The 22851-nt window shown below is 40.1% G+C and overlaps 1 protein-coding gene across 2 annotated transcripts in view; it reads left to right on the forward strand.

The window, feature by feature from the left end:
* TXNRD3 (thioredoxin reductase 3) overlaps window positions 1-22851 on the forward strand; it is a 51283-nt gene continuing 28432 nt past the window's right edge. For both annotated transcript variants that reach the window (XM_008071653.1, XM_008071661.1), the window contains exons 1-7: window positions 1-358; window positions 8890-8950; window positions 10183-10292; window positions 12042-12146; window positions 12394-12466; window positions 14042-14161; window positions 21788-21930. In XM_008071653.1, the coding sequence (XP_008069844.1) occupies window positions 203-358; window positions 8890-8950; window positions 10183-10292; window positions 12042-12146; window positions 12394-12466; window positions 14042-14161; window positions 21788-21930 (768 nt within the window). In that variant the 5' untranslated portion in view covers window positions 1-202. The remainder of the gene's footprint in view (window positions 359-8889; window positions 8951-10182; window positions 10293-12041; window positions 12147-12393; window positions 12467-14041; window positions 14162-21787; window positions 21931-22851) is intronic.

The raw sequence follows: 22851 nt of genomic DNA on the forward strand, positions 1-22851 counted from the left end.
GTGGACAGCGCGGGCAGCGTTCACCGCCCTCAGCCCAGTCCCTCCGCCGCCAACCGCCGCGTCCCGGTTTCTGAGCAGGCCGGTCCTCGCCGGGAGCTAGAGCGGGACCCTGGAGCAGCCGCCGCAGGCGCCGACCTCGCCGCAGCCGGGGAAGGCGGGCGTCGTCCCCAACCGCCGCCTGGGCAGCGTCCGCGGCGTGCCCATGTCGTCGCCGCCGGGGCGCCGCGCCCGTCTGCCGTCTCACGGGAGCGGCCGCTCGTCCGAGGCCCGCGAGGCGCTGCGGCGGCGCCTCCAGGGCCTCATCGACGGCAACCGAGTGATGATCTTCAGCAAAAGCTACTGTCCACACAGCTCGCGGGTAGGCGGGGCGTCTGCTTTGAGGGCTCAGGGCGTGGCTTCCTCGGCCCGGAGCGCGGTCGGTGGAGCCCCGTCTGGTCCTTTCTCCCAGGTCTTCCCCCGTGACCTGGCCCGAGCGCCACCTGTTCCGCCCTCAGCGGGAGATCGGGGTCGAAATCCAGGGCGTCCGGGTGCTCAGCCCCTCGGGCACGACGTGGAGGCGAGGCCACGCGCGGGCTAGAGCAGCCGGACTGGCCCGGCTCCCCCGCGTGGTCTCGGACCGCAGCCTGTTGGGTCCTCGCTCGTTCTTTCCCCGCTGACTTTAACCTGATTAAAGAGTTTATCAAGATGAAAAAGATTTTCAGAACAGTTTTGGCTTAGTAAGGGGTGGTGCGAGGGGAGGCGACCGCTTGGGGATTGGCTAGAGCTGGATTCAAACCCCGCTTCTTACCTTGAGTGACCTTGAAACAGGTTGCTGCACGCTGCCAAGCCGTGGTGTCCCCCTCTTGTCAAATGAGGATAAAGCAAGGTTATGAGGATGATAGGCAGTAATTTCTGCTCTGTGGCACACCACCTTAACTTTCGGGGGCCGGCTGGGAGTCCAGCATTACTTCTGTAGACAAATGTATGCATAGTTTAAAAATAACTCATTTAGAAATGAACCTTTGGAAGGCAACTGGCGTATGATACAGGGACTTTCTGTATTTAGAAATTCACGTTATTAGAAAGCTGAAATAATGATATGTGGGAGATAATATACAAAAGCATGAACTATTGAGTTGTGTTCATGAAATTATAGATTCTGTTTTTCAAACTTGATATAGTTTCTTAAGACATATATATCATGCATATATATTTAGAGAATAATAAAATGACACTAGTACTGTAGGAGCCTCCTTGGATGTCTCCTCCCTCTCCCAGGATTAACTGCTATCCCAAAGTTGCTTACTGTTCTTTACACTTTCGCCAAATGCATATATATCATTAAACAATATTGATTGTGCCTTTTGCCTTGTTTTGGAACTTTGTATAAATAGAATCATACATACATATATAATCCTCTGAAGTTTTCTTCCTCAACAGTTATGTTTTAGAGATTCGTGCATGTTAATTAGTTTTCACTGCTGTAGTATTCCCAAGGATGAATCATACCACAGTCTATCATTCTGCTGTTTCTAGAACTTTGCTCTTAAAAACAATGCAGTTACATGTTTATTCTTGCACATATGTTCTCCCTGTGTGCTTATGAAAGACTTACTTTAGGGTAGATGTCTTGAAGTGGAATTGCTGGACTATAAAGGATACATGGTTTCTACTGTAGCAAGGTAATGTGAGATTTCTTTTTTACGTAGTTATGCTAGTTTACCCTCCTGCCAGTCATCAATATTTCCTCCTGCTAACAGTTGATATTTTTGAATTTTGCCATTCTAGCAATTATGAAATGGTATTTCATTGTGGTTTTAATTTTGCATTTCCCAGATGAAGTTCTTGTGTTGACGGGCCATTTGAGTTTGGTCTTGTATGAAATTTTCAAATCTTTTGCTTTTTTCCCTACTGGGTGACTTTTATGTTTCTGTACTGATTTGTAGGCATTCTTTACATATTTTGGATGTTAATTCTTTGTTAATACATTAAGTCCTTAACATTGTTGATAGGTTCTTGGAAATTGTGACTTTAAGCAAAAGAACGTATAATGAAACCAATTTTACCATATGTTAATTGATAGAAAGAAGAGTTAAGTTCCTGTGGCATATTTCTGGTCACAAAACATCACCAAACTTCTAAATAAAGACCACAAACCACTTTTAATGTTAAGCATGGAATTAAATGTGAGCTCTACATATATTTAAGAAAGGTTAATAAAAGCAAGGAAGATAATTATTTATCCAGTTTTTGGTGAATCAGAGGAGGGGGTTTGGTGGTGGTGGGTGAAAAAGAAATAAATGTTTGCAAAGCAAAATTGTAAGGAGCACCTCCTACCACTTCTCAGTTCAAAAGCAATCACAAATAATGAGGGTTCACTGAGCACTTTCATACCACATTGCTTATTGTCATGCATGTTACGATTATCATCTACTTTACACATTTTTATTTGATAATAATTTGTGTTTGTTTTCATTCATTCATTCTCCAACCCGCTTACTCCATTTCAGGGTTGCCAGTGGCCAGCAGCTGTCCTGGCAGCTCAGGGTGTGAGGTGGCAACCAACCCTGGCCAGGATGCCATCCAATTACAGGTGCACTCACAGTGCCCCCCCCCAAAAAATGTGCTCCTACTGGAACACTGCCAGATACCCTAACATGCACATCTTTGCGATGTAGGCGGATACTGGAGTACCCAGAGAAAATGGGAGAATGTACAAACTCCACCTGACAGTGGCCCTGACTGGGAATCCGTTTCATTTTTTCATCAACGTTACAATGAAGTGACAGTGAACGAAATGATGCTATCAGAAAAATCTCCCAGATTTGGCTCCCCCTGCCCTCTTTATAGGATCTTTTGGTTAACTGAAGTTTCCAAGTTTCTTTTTATGGTTTGTGCTTTTGGTGTCTTATTTAGGAGCTCTGTTTCTATTTTGAGATCATAAAGACATTCTCTTGTTTTAGCTCCTGAACGTTGTACAGTGCTTTGCACATCTAATTTATTTAAGTCCACCTGAATTGATGTTGGTGATATGTGTGGAGATCCAATTTGTTTTCTTCTTTTATGACTTGTCAGTTGTTCCCGTTTCATTTATTGGAGAGCTCATCCTTTCCATGCAAGCTTGAATGCTCACTCCTCATCAGCCAGGTTCTCACATATGTGTTGGTCCATTTCTGGGGTCTGTTTTCTATCTATATCTTAAGAGTTGTCCTTTAGAAGATCCAGAGATCAGAACTGTGTCTATCCACTGCTGTATCACTGGGGCCTGGAATAGTGTCAGACACATAATGTGGGCTGAAGGAATAAATGGCCTTGGATCTCACTTGAATCAAATCTTTTCTGATGCAGAAAATCTTACGAAAAATGGTCCTCTATCCAGTGTGTGTCATCACTTTCAGTAATGTGGTCACTACTTTGAGTCTTATTACATAGTTGGATAGCTCTGATTATTGGAGTTTTTTAAATGAGCCCAAATCTGCCACCCTGAAGCATTTACTCACTCTTGGAGGTGAGCATTGCTCCAGTGGGTAGAATTAAGAACTCTGCTTCATCTCCTGTCTCTTCTGTCCATCAAAGGACACCCACGCTGTGAAAAGAACTCTGCTATTTGGATGGCAGATCTTCAAATACTTTTGTTAAGTGTTTTTCTTGCCTGTTGGAGCAGGCTGCTTTCTTATGTATCTATCTTTACATGTGACATTCACTAACATGATTGTGCAGTTGTTAGCCCATGAACCTCTTAAATGTATCAGCCAAAATTAGGCACCATAGTCCACATATGTCCTTACCCTTGCAGAGTCAAGTAGCGAGATTTATTCTTTATTAGGTTACTAATATCCTTCAACAAGCATCATTGGGTGCTTAGTGTTGCAGGGACACAAAAATGAATAAATCTTGATCTTGCTGCTCAAGAACTCATAGTCTAGTTGAGCTCCACCAGCTCTCATGTAGACAGAAGAGCCTATGAAAAACAAGAGCTGTGGTAATACAGGATAAAGTGGTGGCTTCTGTGGAGGATCAGAACAATCTAAGAAAATGAAGCTGGTTCTTGAGGGATAAGTAGGGAAGAAAGAGAAAAGGATTAGTATCAGCAAAGACAGGAGATGATAAAAGGAAAAATAGTGTAGCTGAACATGGGTATATGAAAAGGAAATCAGAGAATTCATTGGAAAACAGCTGCAAGTATAGTTTCAAAGGTGAATTGAGGAGGCCTTAAAATGCTTGCTGATGGCAAAGGAAAGTCATCTCCGACTTAATGAGCAAGATCTGATCTGTGGTTTGAAATCTGGCCATTGTATGAAACTAGTCTAAGAATATGGAGGCAGCTAGACTTGTTGGAAAGACACCATTAAAGGACATTTATAATAACCCAAACTAAATAGTGAAGAAAAAGCCCCAATTTTTTCCCTCAAAGTTTTCAAACAAAACTTAGAGAAAGAAGGGAGAAAAGAAAGGGAGACATGCCAGAGCTGGTGGCATGGGCAAGGGAAATCTCCAATGCTCTGATTTTTTAAAAACTTCTTCCCCACATTAATTTTAAGCCATGTTTCCCTCGTCCTGTATTTATACATTTGTGGACTAAAAATTTACACTTGCACCGGTTAACTTTTAAGAGATTATTGTGATAAAATATATGTAACATGAACTTTACCATTTTAACCATTTTTAAGTGTAGAGACAAGTGGCACTAAATACATTGTGGTACAGCCATCACTACCATCCATCCACAAAACTTTTTCATCTTCCCAAACTGAAATTCTGTACCTATTAAATACTAACTCCTTGTTCCTCCTTCCCCTAATCCTGGCAACTACCATTCTACTTTCTGTCTTTGAATTTCGTTACTCTAGGTACCTCATATGAGTGGAATTATAAAGTATTTGTCTGATTGTGTTTGGCTTATTTCACTGATGTTAATGTCCTCAAGGTGCATCCATCTTGGAGCATGTTTCAGAATTTCCTTCCTTTTTAAAGCTGAATAATATTCCACTGGATGCATATAGCACACTTTGTTTACCCATTCATCTGTCAATGGAGACTCGTGTTGCTTCCACTTTTTGGCTCTTGTAAATAATGCTGACATGAACATGGATGTATAAATATTTATTTGAGTCTCTGCTTTCAATCCTGTCAGGTAAAATGGAGTTGCTTGATCACAAGGTATTTCTATTTTAGGTTTTGGATGAACTGTTTTTCTGTTTTCCGTAGTGACAACACTAATTTAAATTCCCCCAAAGTATGAAAGGGTTTCAGTTTCTCTATCTCCTCACCAACACTTGTCATTTTCTGTTTTTGTTTTTAAAGTACTAGTTATCCTAATGGATGTGAAATGTTATCTCATTGTGGTTTTGATCTGCATTTCACTAAAGATTAGTGATGCTGAACATCTTTTCATGTGCTTATTGACCATTTATATATCTTCTTTTGAGAATATCTATTCAAGTGCTTTATCCATTTCTTAATTGGGTTTTTACTCTTTTGTAGTTGAGTTTTAGGAATTCCCTATATAGTCTGGTTATCAGATATGTGATTATAAATAACGTCTCAAATTCTTTGGGTTACCTTTTTGCTTGATTGATAGTTTACTAGGTTGGAGTGCAGTGGCTATTCACAGGCAGAACCAAAATGCACTACAGCCCCGAACTGCTGGGTTCAAGTGATCTTCCTGCTTTAGCCTCCTGAGTAGATAGAGCCCTTTGATACGCAAAAGTTTTAAGTTTTTTGACTGGTCATGGTGGTTCAAGCCTGTAATCCCAGCACTTAGGAGGATTGCCTAAACTCGGGGATTCAAGGTGAGAGGATTGCCTAAACTCGGGGATTCAAGACTAGCTTGGGCAGTGTGGTAGCACATACCTGTAGTTCCAGCTACTTGGAAGACTGAGGCAGAAGAATTGCCTGAGCCCAGCAGGTCGAGGCTGAGATGACCGTGAGCGTGCCACTGCACTCCAGCCTGGGCGACAGAGTGAGACTCCAACTAAAAAAAAAAAAAAAAAAAGTTTTAAGTTTTTGTGAGGTGTGCTTTTTTTTTTTTTTGTACTTGTGCTTTTGCTGTAATATCCATGAAATAATTGCCAAATCCAGCGTCATACTTTTGCCCTATGTTTTCTTCTAAGAGTTTTATAGTTTTAGCTCTTACATTTAGGTCTTTGATTCATTTTGAGTTAGTTACTATACATGGTGTTAGGTAAGGGTCCAATTTCATTCTTTTGCTTGTGGATAGTCAGTTTTCTCCACATCATTTGTTGAAAAGATGATCCTTTTCCCATTGAATGATCCTGGAACCCTTGTTAAAAATAACTTAATATACATATGTCTTTATTTCTGAACTCTCTAGTCTCTTCCATTGGTCTGTATGTCTGTTTTTTATGCCAGTACCGCACTGTTTTGATTACTATAGCTCTATAGTAAATTTTAAAATCAGGAAGCTTGAGAGCTCTAATTTTGGTCTTCTTTTTCAAGATTGTTTTGGCAATTCAGAGTCCCTCAAAATCTCATATGAATTATAGGTTGGATTTTCTATTTCTGCAAAAGATCATTGGGATTTTGATAAGGATTGTGTTAAATCTGTAGGTTGCTTTGGGTACTGTTGACATCTTAACAATATAAGGTCCTCCCATTCATGAACATGGGAATTCTTTTTATTTATTGGTGTCATATTTAATTTCTTTCACCAACATTCGTAGTTCTCAATGTACAAGCAAAGCTTCCTTGGTTATGTTTATTTCTAAGTATATAATTCTTTGTGCTATTGTAAATGGAATTTCTTTTCTTTTCCACTTTGTATTGTACATTGTTAATATATAGAGAAGCAACTGATTTTTGTGTGTTGATTTCATGTCCTGCAACTTTGCTGAATTTGTTTATTCTAAGAGTGCTGGTGTAGGTTTTCTACATATAAGATCATGTTGTCTGTGAACAGAGATAATTTTACTTCTTTTCCAATTTGAATGTGTTTTATTTCTTTTTCTTGCATTATTGCTCTGGCTAGGACTCCAGTACTATTTGGAATAAAAGTGGTGAAAGCCGGCATTATTGTGTTCTTCCTGATCAGGGCTCGGGAGCCTGGTTTTTTGGCCCACACTCACTTGGAGTGGAGCTCCCATCAGCTACTCTAGGTCAGGGGAGGGAAAGGGCAGTATCAGAATGCAGATGCTTCAGCCTTTCCCTGTTCTAATTGAGATTTAGTAGATTTTCTTGAATAAATGTTTCTTCATTTGCTAAATGCCTTTAGGGACTTTCTGGATACTGTAAATGGCGATTGTAAATAATTTCCCCCAATTGTGGATGTTTCACCAGTCAGCTCACTCTTCCATTCTGGAAGTGGAACCTCTGGATTTTATCTTGAGGGCTGAGGGCACTGAGGGTTTTAAGTAATGTCGTAAAAGGTGGGTTGTGAAAGAACACTTTGGCTGCAATTTTGAGAACTGGAGAGGACAAAGCTGATACAGAGAGACCTCTTAGGGTATTACTGAGAATTTCCAGTATTCATTGTTGGTGATCAAATGAAATTAGCAACTGTGGAGAACTAGAAAGATGAACCAGTTCAACATAGAGACTTACTAAGACTTAGGAACTATTGTAATTGGATGGATGGGGAGTTCACGTGGGAAAGGAAGATAGGGAGGCATTAAAATGATTCCTAATCAGAGCTTGGCAGAATTGTTAAGGTGCAGATTCTGCTTCTGGTCCCTATTCTGCATGTCTGGTAAGCTCCTGGGTAATATTGTGCTTTTCTGATCCTCTGGCCCTGTTTGAGTAGCAAGGCTCTAGGGGGAGTTTTGTTTAAGCAACTGGAGAATAATGCCTTAGTGAAGTTGTCACTTCACTTGTCTGTTTCCCTTAGCAGAGGGCAGGAATTGTGTATGGTTTATTGTTGTATCTTCAGTACTTAGAACAGTGAATGACCCATTCAAAGTGTTGGATGGATGAAAATTTGTTGAATGGTTTAATGACTATTGAAAGGAAATGAAGAAAGAGGAAAAAGGTACATGGAAGGAGGTGAGTTATATTTTTGGCATGTTGCCTGTGAGGTGCCTATGAGACATGCAGGTGAGAAAATATGTGAAGAGGACCCCCCCCCCAAAAAAAATCAGAATTATCTTTTGGAGGACAGGCCCTTTGTAGTATACTTGGAATTTGTTCCTCCAGATCAAACAGTCAACAAAAGTTTTTATCTGGAAGTTTTGAGAAGGTTGTGTCACAGTTTGTAGAAGAAACATCCCAAGCTGTGGCAAACAGGTAGCTGGTTCTTCTGTCATGACAACATACTTGCCCACACTGAGCATTCAGCAGTTTTTGACCAGAAAATGGCGTGACCCCCATGCCCCACCCTCCCTATTCACCCAGTCTCATCCTGAGAGTCCTGAGAGGCTTATTTTGTTTCCTCGATGGCAAAATTCTCAAAGGGAAACATTTGCCTATGTGGAAGAGGTGAAACAATGGCAGAAGCACTAAAAAGCATCAAAATTGACAAGTTCGAAACTGTTTTGAGTCATGGGAAAAAAGTATCTCAATAGGTATATTTCATCAAACGGAGAGCATTTTGAAGGCGACTGAAGTTTAAATATGCAAGAATTATAAACAGTTTTTTAAATAAGTAAATTCTGGTGTTTTTTTTTTTTTTTTTTTGGTCCCCCTTGTATATTGCCTGTCTTGAGTTCAGAAAAGAGATTTGGGCAAAAGTTGTAGATTTGGGAGTCATAAGGAGGCAGTAAAAAGAATGCAAGTGATGGCCTGAAGTTATTCTGGGAAAGAGTGTAGGGGACAGGGGGAAAACAACAACAACAACAGACTATTGGCTAGAACTCATATTCCTTAAGAACATTTGTTTTGGACATCCCTCATTATGCCCATATTTCATAACTGATGAATCTTTCATGGGATTGAAATTTAGGTAAATTTTTATTACAGGTCAAAGAACTCTTTTCTTCTTTGGGAGTTGAATGTAACATCTTGGAACTTGATCAAGTTGGTAAGTAGAATGGTTACTATGTAGTGTTGTTTGTTATAAATGCCAGCAAGATTGACTTCTTTCCATTCATTTTGTTCAATTCAAATTACTCTTGTCTCTGCGTTAGATGAGCCATTTTTGTCTGTATTCAACCATGCAGAAAATGAACCCTTATGTGACAGATAATTTGGTGTAGGCTTCTTGATTTATGCATTTTCCATAGTTGAGGGAAGGGAGTGGGAGGAAGATATATAAGCTGCTCCCTTTGAAGTCCTTGAGGCATTTCAGATGTGTCTGCCAACTCTCTAGCAAAGTAGATTAAGATGTAATAAATGAAAAGGATCTTCTCCTATTTCCTGACTGTATTATCCACGAGGGAGAGTACATTATGTTTTTAACTTTATACTTTTGAATTCTTGGCATCTATGCATCTAATGTTAATTCAGCACATTGCACATGAGGTGCTTTGCAGAGGAGGAAGACATGGAGATGAACAGAACAAATTTGATCTCTGCCATCACAGAACTTTGCTGACTCATTTTAACCAAGTCGCCTTAATGAGTGAAATGCTCTAGAATCTTGCTGTCTTTTCTAAATAGTATATTAAATGAGGTAGTATTAAGTATTAATAGTTGTGTTGTGGACCAGTTTTACTTTTAGGAGGGGAGGATAAATTTTGGATTATAATCATAAAAATCTTTCAAGTGTAATTGCAAGAGGTATTTTATGAGTTATGGTTGCAGCAGATTTTATCTTGATATTTACTTTTTAAAGAGGGCTATCATTATTATTATTTTGCTTTTTTGTCATTTATTGTAACTTTTTGGATTAATACATAATGCAGTTTTGTAAATGTCTCAGGAGTGTTAAAAAGTTGGGAGATAGAGTGCTTGTGTGTGTGTCCCTGAGGCTTCTTGATCTTGATGCTCACATTCCACATCCTCTCACATTTCTGTTGACTCTCTCTGTCTTAAAGAGGGTTTTTAATCTGTCTTGCCTTAGTCATTGAATTATACAACCAAATCTAATTTTGAAGGGTTTATCTCCAAAGGAATCAGCAGATTGATCTTTATTTTTTTTAAGGTGTTCTTTGAAAGCATGGGTGTTTTCCCTTCTTGAGTCATTGTTTTATAAAATTACATAACACACTGACCTATTATGGGTGTTCATGTGAGCATTTGGGTGTTGTTAACACTTTAGTTCACAATGATTTGGAACCCTCTTCAATTTTTTATATAATTTTTATTCTTTAGATGATGGCACTAAGGTTCAAGAAATGCTGTCAGAAATCACTAATCAGAAAACTGTGCCCAATATTTTTGTGAATAAAGTGCATGTGGGTGGATGTGACCGAACTTTCCAGGTAATAATTATATTCTATGTTCTTCAATGCTGTTCGTTCAAATTTTGTTTTTTAAAAAAAAGTATTTAAAAGGGGGAAATGATTTTTGGAAATCCAGTTATTCATTTTTTAGAAGTTGTAAAGTGGAGAAGCATGTATAGTAGTTATCAGATAATCTTGATTACTTTAAGGTAAATTAGCTTTTCTGTCAATCTGAGCTTCAGAAGCTAAGAAGAAGGTTTTTGCATGAAGGCCCAGGACAAAACAGGTGAGCCACCCTGGAGATATCCCAGGTCTTTTCCTCCTGGTGGAGAGAGAAACTAGGGCTGTTTCACCAGGAAAATTAGGTCAGTGCTTACATTCTTGTCCAAGGTAATTAGAATTCCTGTCAAGACTGCTAACCCTGGGGTGCTTTTCAAAGGCCTGTGACTTTTGATGTTTTGATTCCAGGAATGTTAGAAATGAACATGAGCTGTCAGTTAAGACAGTGATAGATGAAAAATTAATGTTTATTAAATAGGGTTCTTATTTTATAATTATTTTATTAAAATTCTACTGTGTTATATCCTTTATATATGTATGCAAATATTAGTAATAAATGATTAATTGATTAAATACTTATATTTGAGGTTTCAGTTAAAAATTATATTTTTCTTGGGGAAAAAAGAGTGTCTACATTGTGTGTTAATCTGTGATCAGCATCCTTATGTGGTAACAACCTGCTTTATTAGTCCTAGAAGCTATAACCCAATGTACATGGTGGTAAGTCCTATAATGATAGCCCCTAAGCATCTTCTGAAGTGCTGGTCTTGTCAATCCTAACCTAGAAAATGATGTCAAAGAATGAATCTGGAGATGCAGCAGTAGCAATTCTGTTTCAAGATGGAAAAATAGTTATTGGATGGCAGATCCTTAGGAGATGGATTTGCCTAAGGGCACCTAAAAGTAAGGTGTTCAAAGGAGTTCTTTTTAGAATGGGTCACAGGCTTTCTTAGGGACCCATTCTTCTGTGGAACACATGGCACCTAGTGAGTCCCCATAGTTAATGAAGCACCTGTTATGCTTCACAGGAAGGGCTGGTTCTGAGCATGGTGTTCCTAAAACCAAGATATTGGGGTTGAACAACTGACTTTGCATAAAGAAGTCTGTTTCTAAATCACATATTGAATCTCTGTCCTCGTCTAAGCTACTTCTGGTTACAAGGACGACCAGAAGAACAAGAGACTATGATGCAGGGCCAGTTTCATGATCATTGCTGAAAGAAAAAAATGAGATGTTGTGTTGTATAGGAAGTTTACTAGTACAGCTACAAAATTTAGATCAGTTTGTGAGAAACCGTGAAAAAATGTGCTGATGATGCAATAAGAATTGTTTTTGAAATGAAAACTAGCACAGGTGAACAGGGATATTAGAAAATGATCTTGGTTATTTCTGCACTTGACTATAATATTTTGATGATAAGACCAAAGAAAATGACCACATCTGATAAAGATGAAGAACTATCACCTTCTGGGTTATGTGGCATATGTCTAGATGTCAGGTGATAGATGGAAGGGACAAAAAAATGTATACTTTGGCATAAGTGCTAATTAGTTGGATCCTATTTTTGAATAGCATCCAGATAAACTTAAAATTCCTGCTTAGGTAAATTATAGATTATTTCTAAGATTTTTAATAAAAGAAACCCATACTGATTTAACATAGGGTGCAAGTAAGCAATTTTAAAACTTTAAGTCATGCAAAATTGTATCTCCTTTCATGAAACCATAGGCACATCAGAGTGGTTTGTTGCAGAAGCTCCTTCAGGAAGATGCAGCACATGATTATGATCTCATTGTCATTGGTGGTGGTTCGGGTGGCCTTGCGTGTGCGAAGGTATGAACACAGAAATGAAACTCATAAATAATTTTCCTGGTGATACCAAGAAGCATTTCTTCTACTTAAAAAAAATGAATTGTAATGTTACAGTCTAAGCTTTTATTGTAATTGCTGGTTTAATTCAGGGAAAAGACCATGCTATCGCACACAACCGGTCTGTTGTCATTTAGGGGAGAGAAATACCAGGGGAGTGTTAGAAAAATGAGAAGATCTTTATGTGTAGTTTTTTTTTTTTTTTTTGTAGGAAGCTGCCATTTTGGGAAAGAAAGTTATGGTGCTAGACTTTGTGGTCCCATCACCTCAAGGCACATCCTGGGGTAAGCTGTTTTCCTATGTTGTTTTTGCTCATTACATACATTATTTGCTTTTAGTAATCTCATTTAATTCTCAGCCATCTCAAGAAGTTCAACTAGCCTGTTTCATTAATAAGTTGTGATGTTGGAAAGGTAAAGAAAAAATTCCCATGACCCCAATGTGCTAGTATTGTCATATAATCATGGTCACCTAAATTTGTCATAAACATTTTTCTGTGTTTCTGCACCAGTTTTATAATGATGGCTCTAATAATGACTGTACTACTTTGATGGCTGCATGATAGTAGATTTAGTGTGTATAATCATTACAGTTTAATTTAGTAAGGAACCTAGGTGGCTCTAGTCTCATGACTCTGCTGTGTAGTGTAGACTCACACGCCTATCTTTCCTTGTCCCATCCCCCACTGTAAAATAGAACGAATAGATTTGGTGCTGGATCTTTTCTGTTTATGCTTCAAACACACTTTCCCTCTGTCCCTGCCCAGCTCGGTGTCCCAAAAGACTGATCAGTTGGCAGCCTCACCCTCTGGCTTCTAGTGGAAACCGGTTTGGCCAGTTTGGGGCAATGAGAGGAGATGTGAGGAAGAGAGGAGAGCAGAGCTGGGGTCTTAGTCTGGCTCCTTCCCTGCTGGGTAGCTCCATCCTCCCATGGAAGATACCCCGTAGCCAGCTCCCTCTAGGTGGGTGCACTCACTCATTCTCCTTGGTCACATGGGGCTGCCAGTGGGTCTCCTCTGTCATTAGGTTACGGGATCCTTTTGGCTCTTCCTGTCCACCCTGTGGTAATGATTTCTCTGTAAACTCTCTTCAGCTCCCCCAGCTTGAATATGTCTTTTCTTTCCTGCCAGAACCCTGACTGTTAAAATGTGAGAATAGTTTGTTAAAATTCAAACATACTCAAAAAGTTGTTGCCTGGAATTTCATATACTAAAGCTAATCTGCCTTGATTTTTTGGGTAATATTCTTGTGGTGTTTGGATACTTGTCTTTTCTCCCTTCTCCTGCTCACTTCCCTCTTTTCTCCTCCCCCTCTCCCTTTCCTTTCCAGAAATAATACTGCTTATCTGGTGAACCATAAGGGACTGTCATCAATGAGGAAACATTTGAATTCTGCCATGCAAAGAGGCACTCTCTTGCATGATCTGTTTTGTGTTGTTCAAGATTCAGAGTGAATATCACTGGGCAGTGTGTGGTAGACAACTCTTGGCTCAAAGGAGTCAGAGTAATGGGAAGTGAAAGACTGGGAGCTGAGATTCTGACCCTTGGTGTGTATATGTTATTCATCTAATATAGTTCTAATCCCTTTGAGGCTTAGACTCACTTGAAAGTGTTGGACTCTATCCCCAGAAAAGTTTTTACATGCATATCCATCTTTTTGCTCATCCTTACGTCTCCTCCACGGACCCTTGGTTAGAAAGTCTGGGCTAATCAATTGTGTCTTGTTTTGGCATGGGATATTGTCCCCACCACCATTTGAGCTTGTCATTTCTGCGTATTTTAGTACAGTAACACTGAGCAGGTGTGTGAAACCACATGCACACACTCACACTCACATTAAAACTGTTATTTTCTTCTTCAGGTCTCGGTGGCACTTGTGTAAATGTAGGCTGTATTCCTAAGAAATTGATGCATCAAGCTGCCCTTTTGGGACAGGCATTACATGACTCAAGGAAATTTGGCTGGGAGTATAATAAACAAGGTGTGTAATTCATACTTTTATAGTTGAATTTTAAATTCATTTAATAAACATTCATTAGGAAAACACTGTGTGTCAGCCAGGCAAAGAGGACATAAAGATGGGCCTACTCCTAGGGAAGGAATTGTTTCAGCTGTAGTAATTCTAGACCTTAGCAGAATGTGAAAGTGTGACTAACTACTATTTCTAGATTTATTTCAATTATAAAGAAAACAGAATAACAAGGGATAGTGTTTGAATTTTATCTGTTATTGTGATAATGTTTTTTGTTTTCTCAGTGGATGTATATATGTCTTTGCTTAGTGAGAGGTGGAAAACAGATTCCCCCAATATACATTTAGTGGCTCTACTCTGGGGATCCCGAGGTGAGGAAAAGAACTCTTATCCATGAGCAGTGCAGAGACTGGTAGGAGAGAGACAAGGGAGTCCATTCAGTGCGCTGTAATTAATGGTGTTATTTTGAGTGTTGACTTAACGGACACTTAATGTAGCCTTGAGGGTCTGGGATGGGGTTGTCAAGGAAAGTTTTTGGGACAAGGTGACCCTTGAACTACACCTTGAAGGTCATAGAGAAGTAGGACACTTAAGATAGGAAGCAGCTGGATTAAAACTATGGAGATGTGAGAAAATATAGTGTATCTGGGGCATAGTGAGCAGCTGGAATGAAAAATGCGTGAGGATGTTAGAAGAAATGAGATTAGGGAGGTGAGCAGATCATGAAGGCCCTTCAATGCCATTTTAAGGAGTTAAATTTTACCTCAAAGCTAACAAAAGTGTTGAGAAGTTTAAGCAGGAGAGGAGCATTAATTACAGCTTAGATTTTGGATACTGTTGTCAACCTAGATAACAGTTAGAATCTCCGTAAGAGAAAATAATGTTGATTCTGGAATTTTGTATTGTGATGGGAAAACACACACCATAGTAAACTATGTACATATTTAGGGAGATGAATGAAGACAAAGGCCTTTAAAGGAAAAATGATAATTGCATAATTGCTTTGAAATAATTATTATTAAATGAGGGTGACTTCAGTCCCAAGTTGGGCAGGCAGTTTATGGGTAGATGTATTTTTGTGCAAGGTTGTGATTTTTGCAGTCTTCTGTGATAGGTTTGTTATCAGGCATACAAGCAAGAGAGCCCTCTGTGGCCTTCCCTGGCTCTCTTTGTCAGGGTTTTGTTTTGTTGTTTAAACACACGACTCCATTTTGATTCTGACAGCTTTCACATCTTTGATGGCACTGAAGAACTTAGGAGGGAGAGGAAAAGACAGGGAAGAGGGGGCAAGAAATGACAGAAGCCCGAGCAAAGACTGAAGTCAGGCTGGAGCATATAAGATAGATTTAGAGAGAATGAAGGCATACAATTAATTGGGCACGGTAACCAGTTCAATGTAGACTTACTGTGTATCAGAATGTCTTGAGGAGTTTTAAAAGAATTACAAACATCTTGTCTCTTTCCCCAGAGATGTGGATACAGTCAGTAGATGTGGGCATGTTCATGTTTAATGTGTCACAGATGTCTAGCCAGGTAACTGTGACAGGCCATCCAGGTCATGGCAGGATAGATGGTGAGGGAGGAATCCAGAAAGAGGGACTTGGTGAAAATGAACTACCATTCCTTGAGATGGAAAGCACCAATGGATTTGGTTTAGTGCCTGGACGTGGCTGAGTTCAGGATAATGAGTTGAGACCGGACACATTTCCCCAAGCAGTCAAACAATGGAGAGCTTTAGGTCAAACAAGTACCAGCTGGGAGTAGGTTGGATGAGGCCTCTCGGCTTGGCGGTTTGGTAGTTTAATTTCTGGGTAGTTCTTCACATTTGATAACCCTTCCTCTCCCCAAGTCCTTCATCTTGCGTGGACGTTCCCTTGGTGCCTCGGGAGCAACTGGTGGAGTTGGCCATATGGGAAGGTGTGTTCTCAAGAGAAGGCTGGGCTAGAGCTGGTGTGAGTCTCAGTATGTGGGTGACAGCTAAAGACTTAGGAATTGGGAATATATAAACTGAGAAGATGACTCAGCCTGTAATCCTGCGCCTTTGGGAGGCTGAGGTGAGTAGATTGCCTGAGCCCGCGGGTTCGAGACCCGCCTGGGCAGCGAGACCTCATTTCTACAATAAATAAAAAAATCAGCTGGGCATGGTAGCGCGTGCCTGTAATTTCAGCTACTCGGAAGGCTGAGGTGGAAGGATCGCCAGAGCCCAGCAGGTCGAGGCTGCGGTGGCCGGGAGCAGCCACTGCACTCCAGTCTGGGCGACAGTGTGAGACTCCAACTCAAAACAACAACAACAACAAAAAAAGAATAAACTGAAAAGAGTAGAAGACAGAATGCTGAGATAGCTTACTTCCTAGGGTAAGTGTTGAGGAAGAGGAGGAGACACAGGGGAGTTGTGTCTCAGAAACCAGGAGGAATTGATGTTTTAAGATCACGATTTGGGACTTAGAGAGTCTAAAAAGAGTACTAACTTGAGTTAAGTGTTGCAGAAAGGTCTACTGGAGTAGGATTTAATTAGGTATGTTTTGATTTGGCAGGTAGTTAAGGAGTCACTTTTTAAAATTAAAAGCTTTTCTGTGATACTTGAGTCCAAGTGGGAAGAAAACTCTAAAGCCTCAGTGATGAGGAAGAGGCTGGGAAAGGCTGAGCCACAGCACTGGCTCTGTGATGGGGACATAGGGGCATGAAGGGCTGAGTCACAGCACTGGGTCTGTGATGGGGACGCAGTAAGTAGAGGCAGCTTTGGTGGGTGACATTAGACTTGCATAGTATACTAGCTGGGACCTTTGATGTGTTGCCCTGCCTTCTTGTGTTGAGTGGATTCTGCACTCTCAGAGAAGAGATAGTGGGACGTCTGCTGCATCACTGTGCTTCATGGAAGGGATCAGTTGATGTGCTTAACTCTGTTCTAAAGACTGAACATTTCTAAATACATTCTAGTTCCTTGAGTGAGTAAAATCTTATATGAGATTCCTCAAAGTTCCCTATATACAATCCGCTTCCTATGTCAACTTTAAGGTGCTAACCGAGGAATACTTAGCTAGTCACTGCATGCATTTTGGGGTTTAGCAGTGCTTATGCGTAGGCTCAATACATGGGCAAGAGAAGTCAACAGAATGTTCTGGAAGAGTGTTTTAGGTACTTCCGTTCTTGATGTTAATATAAGTGAAAATAAGTTTAAAATGTATATGAAGGGGACCCTCCCCAAAAAATGGAATTTTTTTTCTTTGGAGAACTGGCTTCTTATAGTACAGACGTCCCCCTCTAGGTAAGTGTTCTAGGAACCCATGGACATCAGTGTACCAGCTAGCGTTGTTGTGAGAGGCTATGTTTGGCTTCAGTGATTTTTTTGAGATTCTTTCATTGTGTTTGCCCATTTCATGATGGGTGGTTTTTTTTTTTTTTTTTTTGAGTTGGAGTCTCACTCTGTCGCCCAGACTGGAGTACAGTGGCCACTCCCGGTCACCGCAGCCTCGCCTACTGGGCTCCGGCGACCCTTCCGCCTCAGCCTTCCGAGCAACCGGAATTACAGGCATGCGCTACCACGCCCGGCTGATTTTTTGATTTATTGTAGAGATGAGGTCTCGCTGCCCAGGCGGGTCTCAAACCCGCGGGCTCAGGCAATCCACTCACCTCCGCCTCCCAAAGGCGCGGGATTACAAGCTGAGCCACCGAGCCCGGCTTGATGGGTGATGTATGAGCACACCGCCTATACCATGCTGAGTGTTCCGCATTTTTTGATAAAAAATGGCATGACCCCCATGTTTCACTCTCCCTTTTCACCCAGTCTTGTCCTGAGCGACTCTTTCATTTCCTTGAATAAAAATAGTCCTCAAAGGGAAATGTTTTACCGACATGGAAGAGGTGAAACAAAAACAGCAGAAGTGCTAAACGATTTCAAAATTGACGAGTTCGAAAACCATTTTGAGCAGTGGAAGAAGCATCTCGGTAGGCATATTGTACCAGAGAATACTTGGAAGGTGACTGAAGTTTAACTATGCAAGAATAAATACACAATTTTTTATAAGTAAATTCTGATTTTTGGGTTCATCCTCATAGATAATTTCCTGATTTAGAAAGTTGAATGTAGAACTTCCAAGTAAAAGTTTAACAGGAAAAGGGAAAATGTACAAAGAAAAGTTAGTAAAGGATAAATAAAAAGAGAAGCAGCATGAAACTGTAATTTAAAACAAAAAAAATTTTCAAGAAAATAAGATGCCAGATATAAGAGCAGTCATATTACTCATCAGAATAAAACTGAATAGGGCAGATTATCAGGTTAAGTAAACAGCAGAATTCTTCCGTGTGCTATTTATAAGACACATACTTAAAACCCAAAAAAGATAATTGCTGAAAATACAGAAGTTTAAGTTTCCTATTTAAAATTTTAGATAGATGGGGAATTTTTAAATAGATGAGAAAAGGTGAGTGGGGAAATACAAATAAAAGTAATGGCAGTTAATGCCAGAAAGGTAGAATATAAGCAAAAAACAAGCAAACAAAAGACTCCAGAAATCCATGTTAGCTCCCCCTCAATAGAGTTGGTAAACAAAACCATGAGTGTATTTGAAAATACAAATAATTAGGTAGACCTTTGGCAAATTCAATCAAGGAAATAAGGGGAAAAGACTCTACAATTATGCAATATTCGGTATGAGAAACTATAGATCGGAAAGAAACAAAACGAAGTATAACTATAGATAGGAAAGAAACAAAAAAAAATTTAGTATACAAATTAGCAGTTATGTTAAATACCTCAGTGAAAAGAAATAGTTTCTAGGAAAGTATGAATGACCAGAATTGACTTGAATTATCAAAGAAAACATAGTGTAGGAACCCAGTTCTCAGTAAAAGCTGTTAGCTTACCAAGTAAATTTCCCTAGGTCTTCAAGGAGCAGGCACTTACTCTATAATTTAAACTGTTCTAAAACTTAGAAAGGAAGCTGAAATGACTATGATACAGAAAGAGAGTCTAAAAATAGAAAACTACAGCCCTAGAGTCAGGTGGCCAAGACTCTAGGACAAGCATTGGCAGATCTTCTCCAGTTGCGTTCTGAAGGAATACACGTGACCAAGGACATGACAGCTGGGATTTCAGCTCTACAGCCACTAGATATAAAACGCACTTCCATTCTTGCTTTTTACAAAAACTGGTACCACTTTACATGATACAGGAAAATCAAATCAGAAGCACTTTTTTTTTTTTTTTTTTTGAGCCAGAGTCTTACTCTGTCACCCAGGCTGGAATGCAATGGCATGCTCAAGGCCATCACAGCCTCGACCTGCTGCTAGGTTCAGAAGATCCTTCTGCCTCAGCCTTCCAAGTAGTTGGAACTACAGGCATCATGCTTGGCTAATTTTTTTATTCATTATAGAGATGAGATCTTGCCAGATTGCCCAGACTGGTCTCGAACCCCTGAGCTCAGGCACCTCCCAAAGTGCTGGGATTACAGGTGTGAGCCACCATGCCCAGTGTAGAAGCACATTTTTAATGGGGAAGAACTTGAGATATTTACATTAAGTCAAGATTCAGATGGGCTGTCTGCCCACCCACTCTCACTGCTGATATTTGCACTGTTCTAGAGCTTCAGGCCAGTGCACACAAAGGACAAGCAGGAAAGAGGAAGTGCTCATATTGGACAAGGAGTAATAAAAAGATATTTTAAATTTGTAATATGAGTTACATTGTATAAATTATATACAAGATACCTAAAATATGTGAGATTTAACTAAAAAATAGTGGAACTAATTGGAGCTAATATTAGAACAAGAAATATTAGAACTGACTGTAAGTTGATGGTTTATAAGATAAATGGGCAAAAACCAATAGATTCCTTATGTACCAGCAATAACAAGTTAAAAATATAATGGAAAATTGTAACAAAAAAATGGTAGACCACCTTGGAAAAGGTTCAACCGGGAGTGTACTGGATCTATAAGGAAAGAATATAAAGGCATAACAAAAAAAATACTCTGATTTTAGAAGGGATGTCTCAATATTGTGAAGATACTATGATATTTCAAAATGAATTCGTAAGTTTTATGTAAGTCCAGGAAAAATCTCAATGAGATATTTTTTTTTCTTTTTGGAAATTGATAATTTTAAAGTTCCTATTGAAAAGTAGATTTGTGAGAATAGCTAAGCAACCTTTGAGAAGGTATAGAGGGTGACTTTTCCCATCAGTATTTAAGGATGTGATACTGGTACAGGACTAAACATATCAGTAAAACAGTAGGGCAAGTGGTTTCAAAATCCCGGTCCACAGACTTGGCATATCAGAATCTCCTGGGGGAGTTCTTGAACTGCACAGGTTCTGAGGTCCCACTCCTGATTCTGTAGTTTATATATTTCAGCAGGATTCCCAGGGGATCCTGACATTGGGTGCCTCAGGTTTGAGAAGCTCTAATATAGAGTGTCTCTTACAAGAACAAGAACTAGACATATTTCCTAGTCCTCTCCCTTTCCTGCACAGTGACGTCCCATGTCCCTGGATGAGTGAGGGGCATTTCTTGAGAGAGGTAGATGGGGTGAGTCTCCAGATGTGACCTTTGACCTCTGTTGCCTTGGGTCTTTGGGAATTTCATCCAGTTATGACAGGAGCCCTGGGCTAGCCTCCGCATCTTGTAAGCATGGAGCTGCACGAAGACTGGTGTGACCTTCGGGATCCAACATCAGTAGACAGGTGAACACCATGCAGTAAATCCCACCTAGATGATACAGGGATGATGCAGAGTCCCCACAGTTGAACCCTAGCCTGCCTTCAAAAGGACTGGGTGAACATTGTGATGTAAGAGGTGGGCAGCAATGAGCAGGAGCCACATTTATTGTAAAGAAATATAAGATACTCACTGCCATGAAACCACCACCCCATGAATGGAGTGGGGGTGGAGCTGCTGATTTGGAGAGGTGAGTGCACCATGCTCACTGACTTGAAGCTGCTTCCCATCCAAGTGGCCAAATGGAGATGGCCCCATAGAGTGAGAAAGGGCTTTGGAAGGTGCTCCTGAGATGAGGTGAGCCACCTGCCTTGCACCATGATAGGTATGGCCTTGTGAGGCCGTTTCCTCTACTCTCTCCTTCATGGGTTTCTCTTAGTTTTCTTCTCTTCAGAACTCTGATTTTTGCACATGCTTTGTAATATAAAATAGGAAGAGTATAAACTGTAGCTTGCATTAAAAAAGATTTAAGTTGCTAACTTTCTTTTGTCCACTTCTTGATTTTTAAAGCAATATATAGTATGGCTCATGTGTGGTTACATATAATTTACCATTAAAAGTAAAATTCATAGCCAGTTATGGTAACTCATGCTTGTAATCCAGGCATTTTGGGAGGCCAAGGCAGGAGGATCACTTGAGGCCAGGAGTTCAAGACCAGTTGGTGACACAGTGAGACCTCATCTCTACAAAAAAAAAATTAGCCAAGTGTGGTGGCATACACCTGTATGTAGTTCTAGCTACTCAGGTGGCTGAGGCAGCAGGGTTCACTTGAGCCTAGGAGGTCAAGGCTGCAGTGAGCTATGATCGCACTATTGCACTTCAGCTTGGACAACAGTGTGAGACCCTGTCTCTAAAAAAAAAGAAACAAAGAAAAAAAGGTAAAGTTCACTTTACATTTTCACCCTGATTGTTTCTTCTCAGTGAAGCACAACTGGGAGACAATGACAGAAGCCATTCAGAACTACATCGGCTCTCTAAATTGGGGCTACAAGTTGTCTTTGAGGGAAAAGGCTGTGGCCTATGTCAATTCCTATGGAAAATTTGTTGAACATCATAAAATAAAGGTACCATTTGGGTCTTTTGCCTTGTTTATTGCCTTCCCATGCAATTGTTTGTACTTGCCTTGAACTAAAATTCTGTTTCACATTAAGGATTGTAGCTGGCATGTACACACACGTGCGTACACACACACACACAGCTGTGCATGCACATGTCTTTTCCCCCCATTGTTTGTTGATTCCACATGCTTCGCTAATTTGAAGAAATTGCATTTTAAAGAACTCATAAGAACTTTAAAGTTATTTGTCTTTGAATTCATTGACTTCTTAAAAAAGAAAAATTGTTTAGACTAAACAGTTTGAAGTTTAAAACACTAAAAAGATCAAAATGTTATTAGTGGAATCCTTTAAAAAAATGAAACCTTAACTATAACTCCAATATATATTATTTATAAAAACATCAATAAAAGTAGTATTAGAATTAGTGTATCAGTTTATATTTGTAATGCTTACACACCATGAGATAAGCATGTAAAGAAAATGAAATCATTTTGATGAACACAAGCATTTAAGTTGGAGTTATGAAAGTCAAATATTACCCTCAACATCTAGTTTATTTTTGTACTTAGCTTCATTAGCACAGTGTGAGATGATCCTGTCAAGATTTTAGATTACTTTGTAGTCATTATCTCAGAAAGGTATAAGGTGGTCCATTTAAAGCTGCCCCTTTAAAACCTTACGTGAGCCGGGCTCGGTGGCTCAGCCTGTAATCCCGTGCCTTTGGGAGGCTGAGGTGAGTGAATTGCCTGAGCCCGTGGGTTCGAGACCCGCCTGGGCAGCGAGACCTCATCTCTACAATAAATCAAAAAATCAGCCGGGCATGGTAGCGCGTGCCTGTAATTCCAGCTACTTGGAAGGCTGAGGCGGAAGGATCGCAGGAACCCAGCAGGTCGAGGCTGCGATGGCTGGGAGCGGCCACTGCACTCC

Source organism: Carlito syrichta, unplaced genomic scaffold, assembly GCF_000164805.1.
Source record: "Carlito syrichta isolate Samal-C Ts95f unplaced genomic scaffold, Tarsius_syrichta-2.0.1 Scaffold113541, whole genome shotgun sequence".
Taxonomy (NCBI): Eukaryota; Metazoa; Chordata; class Mammalia; order Primates; family Tarsiidae; genus Carlito; species Carlito syrichta.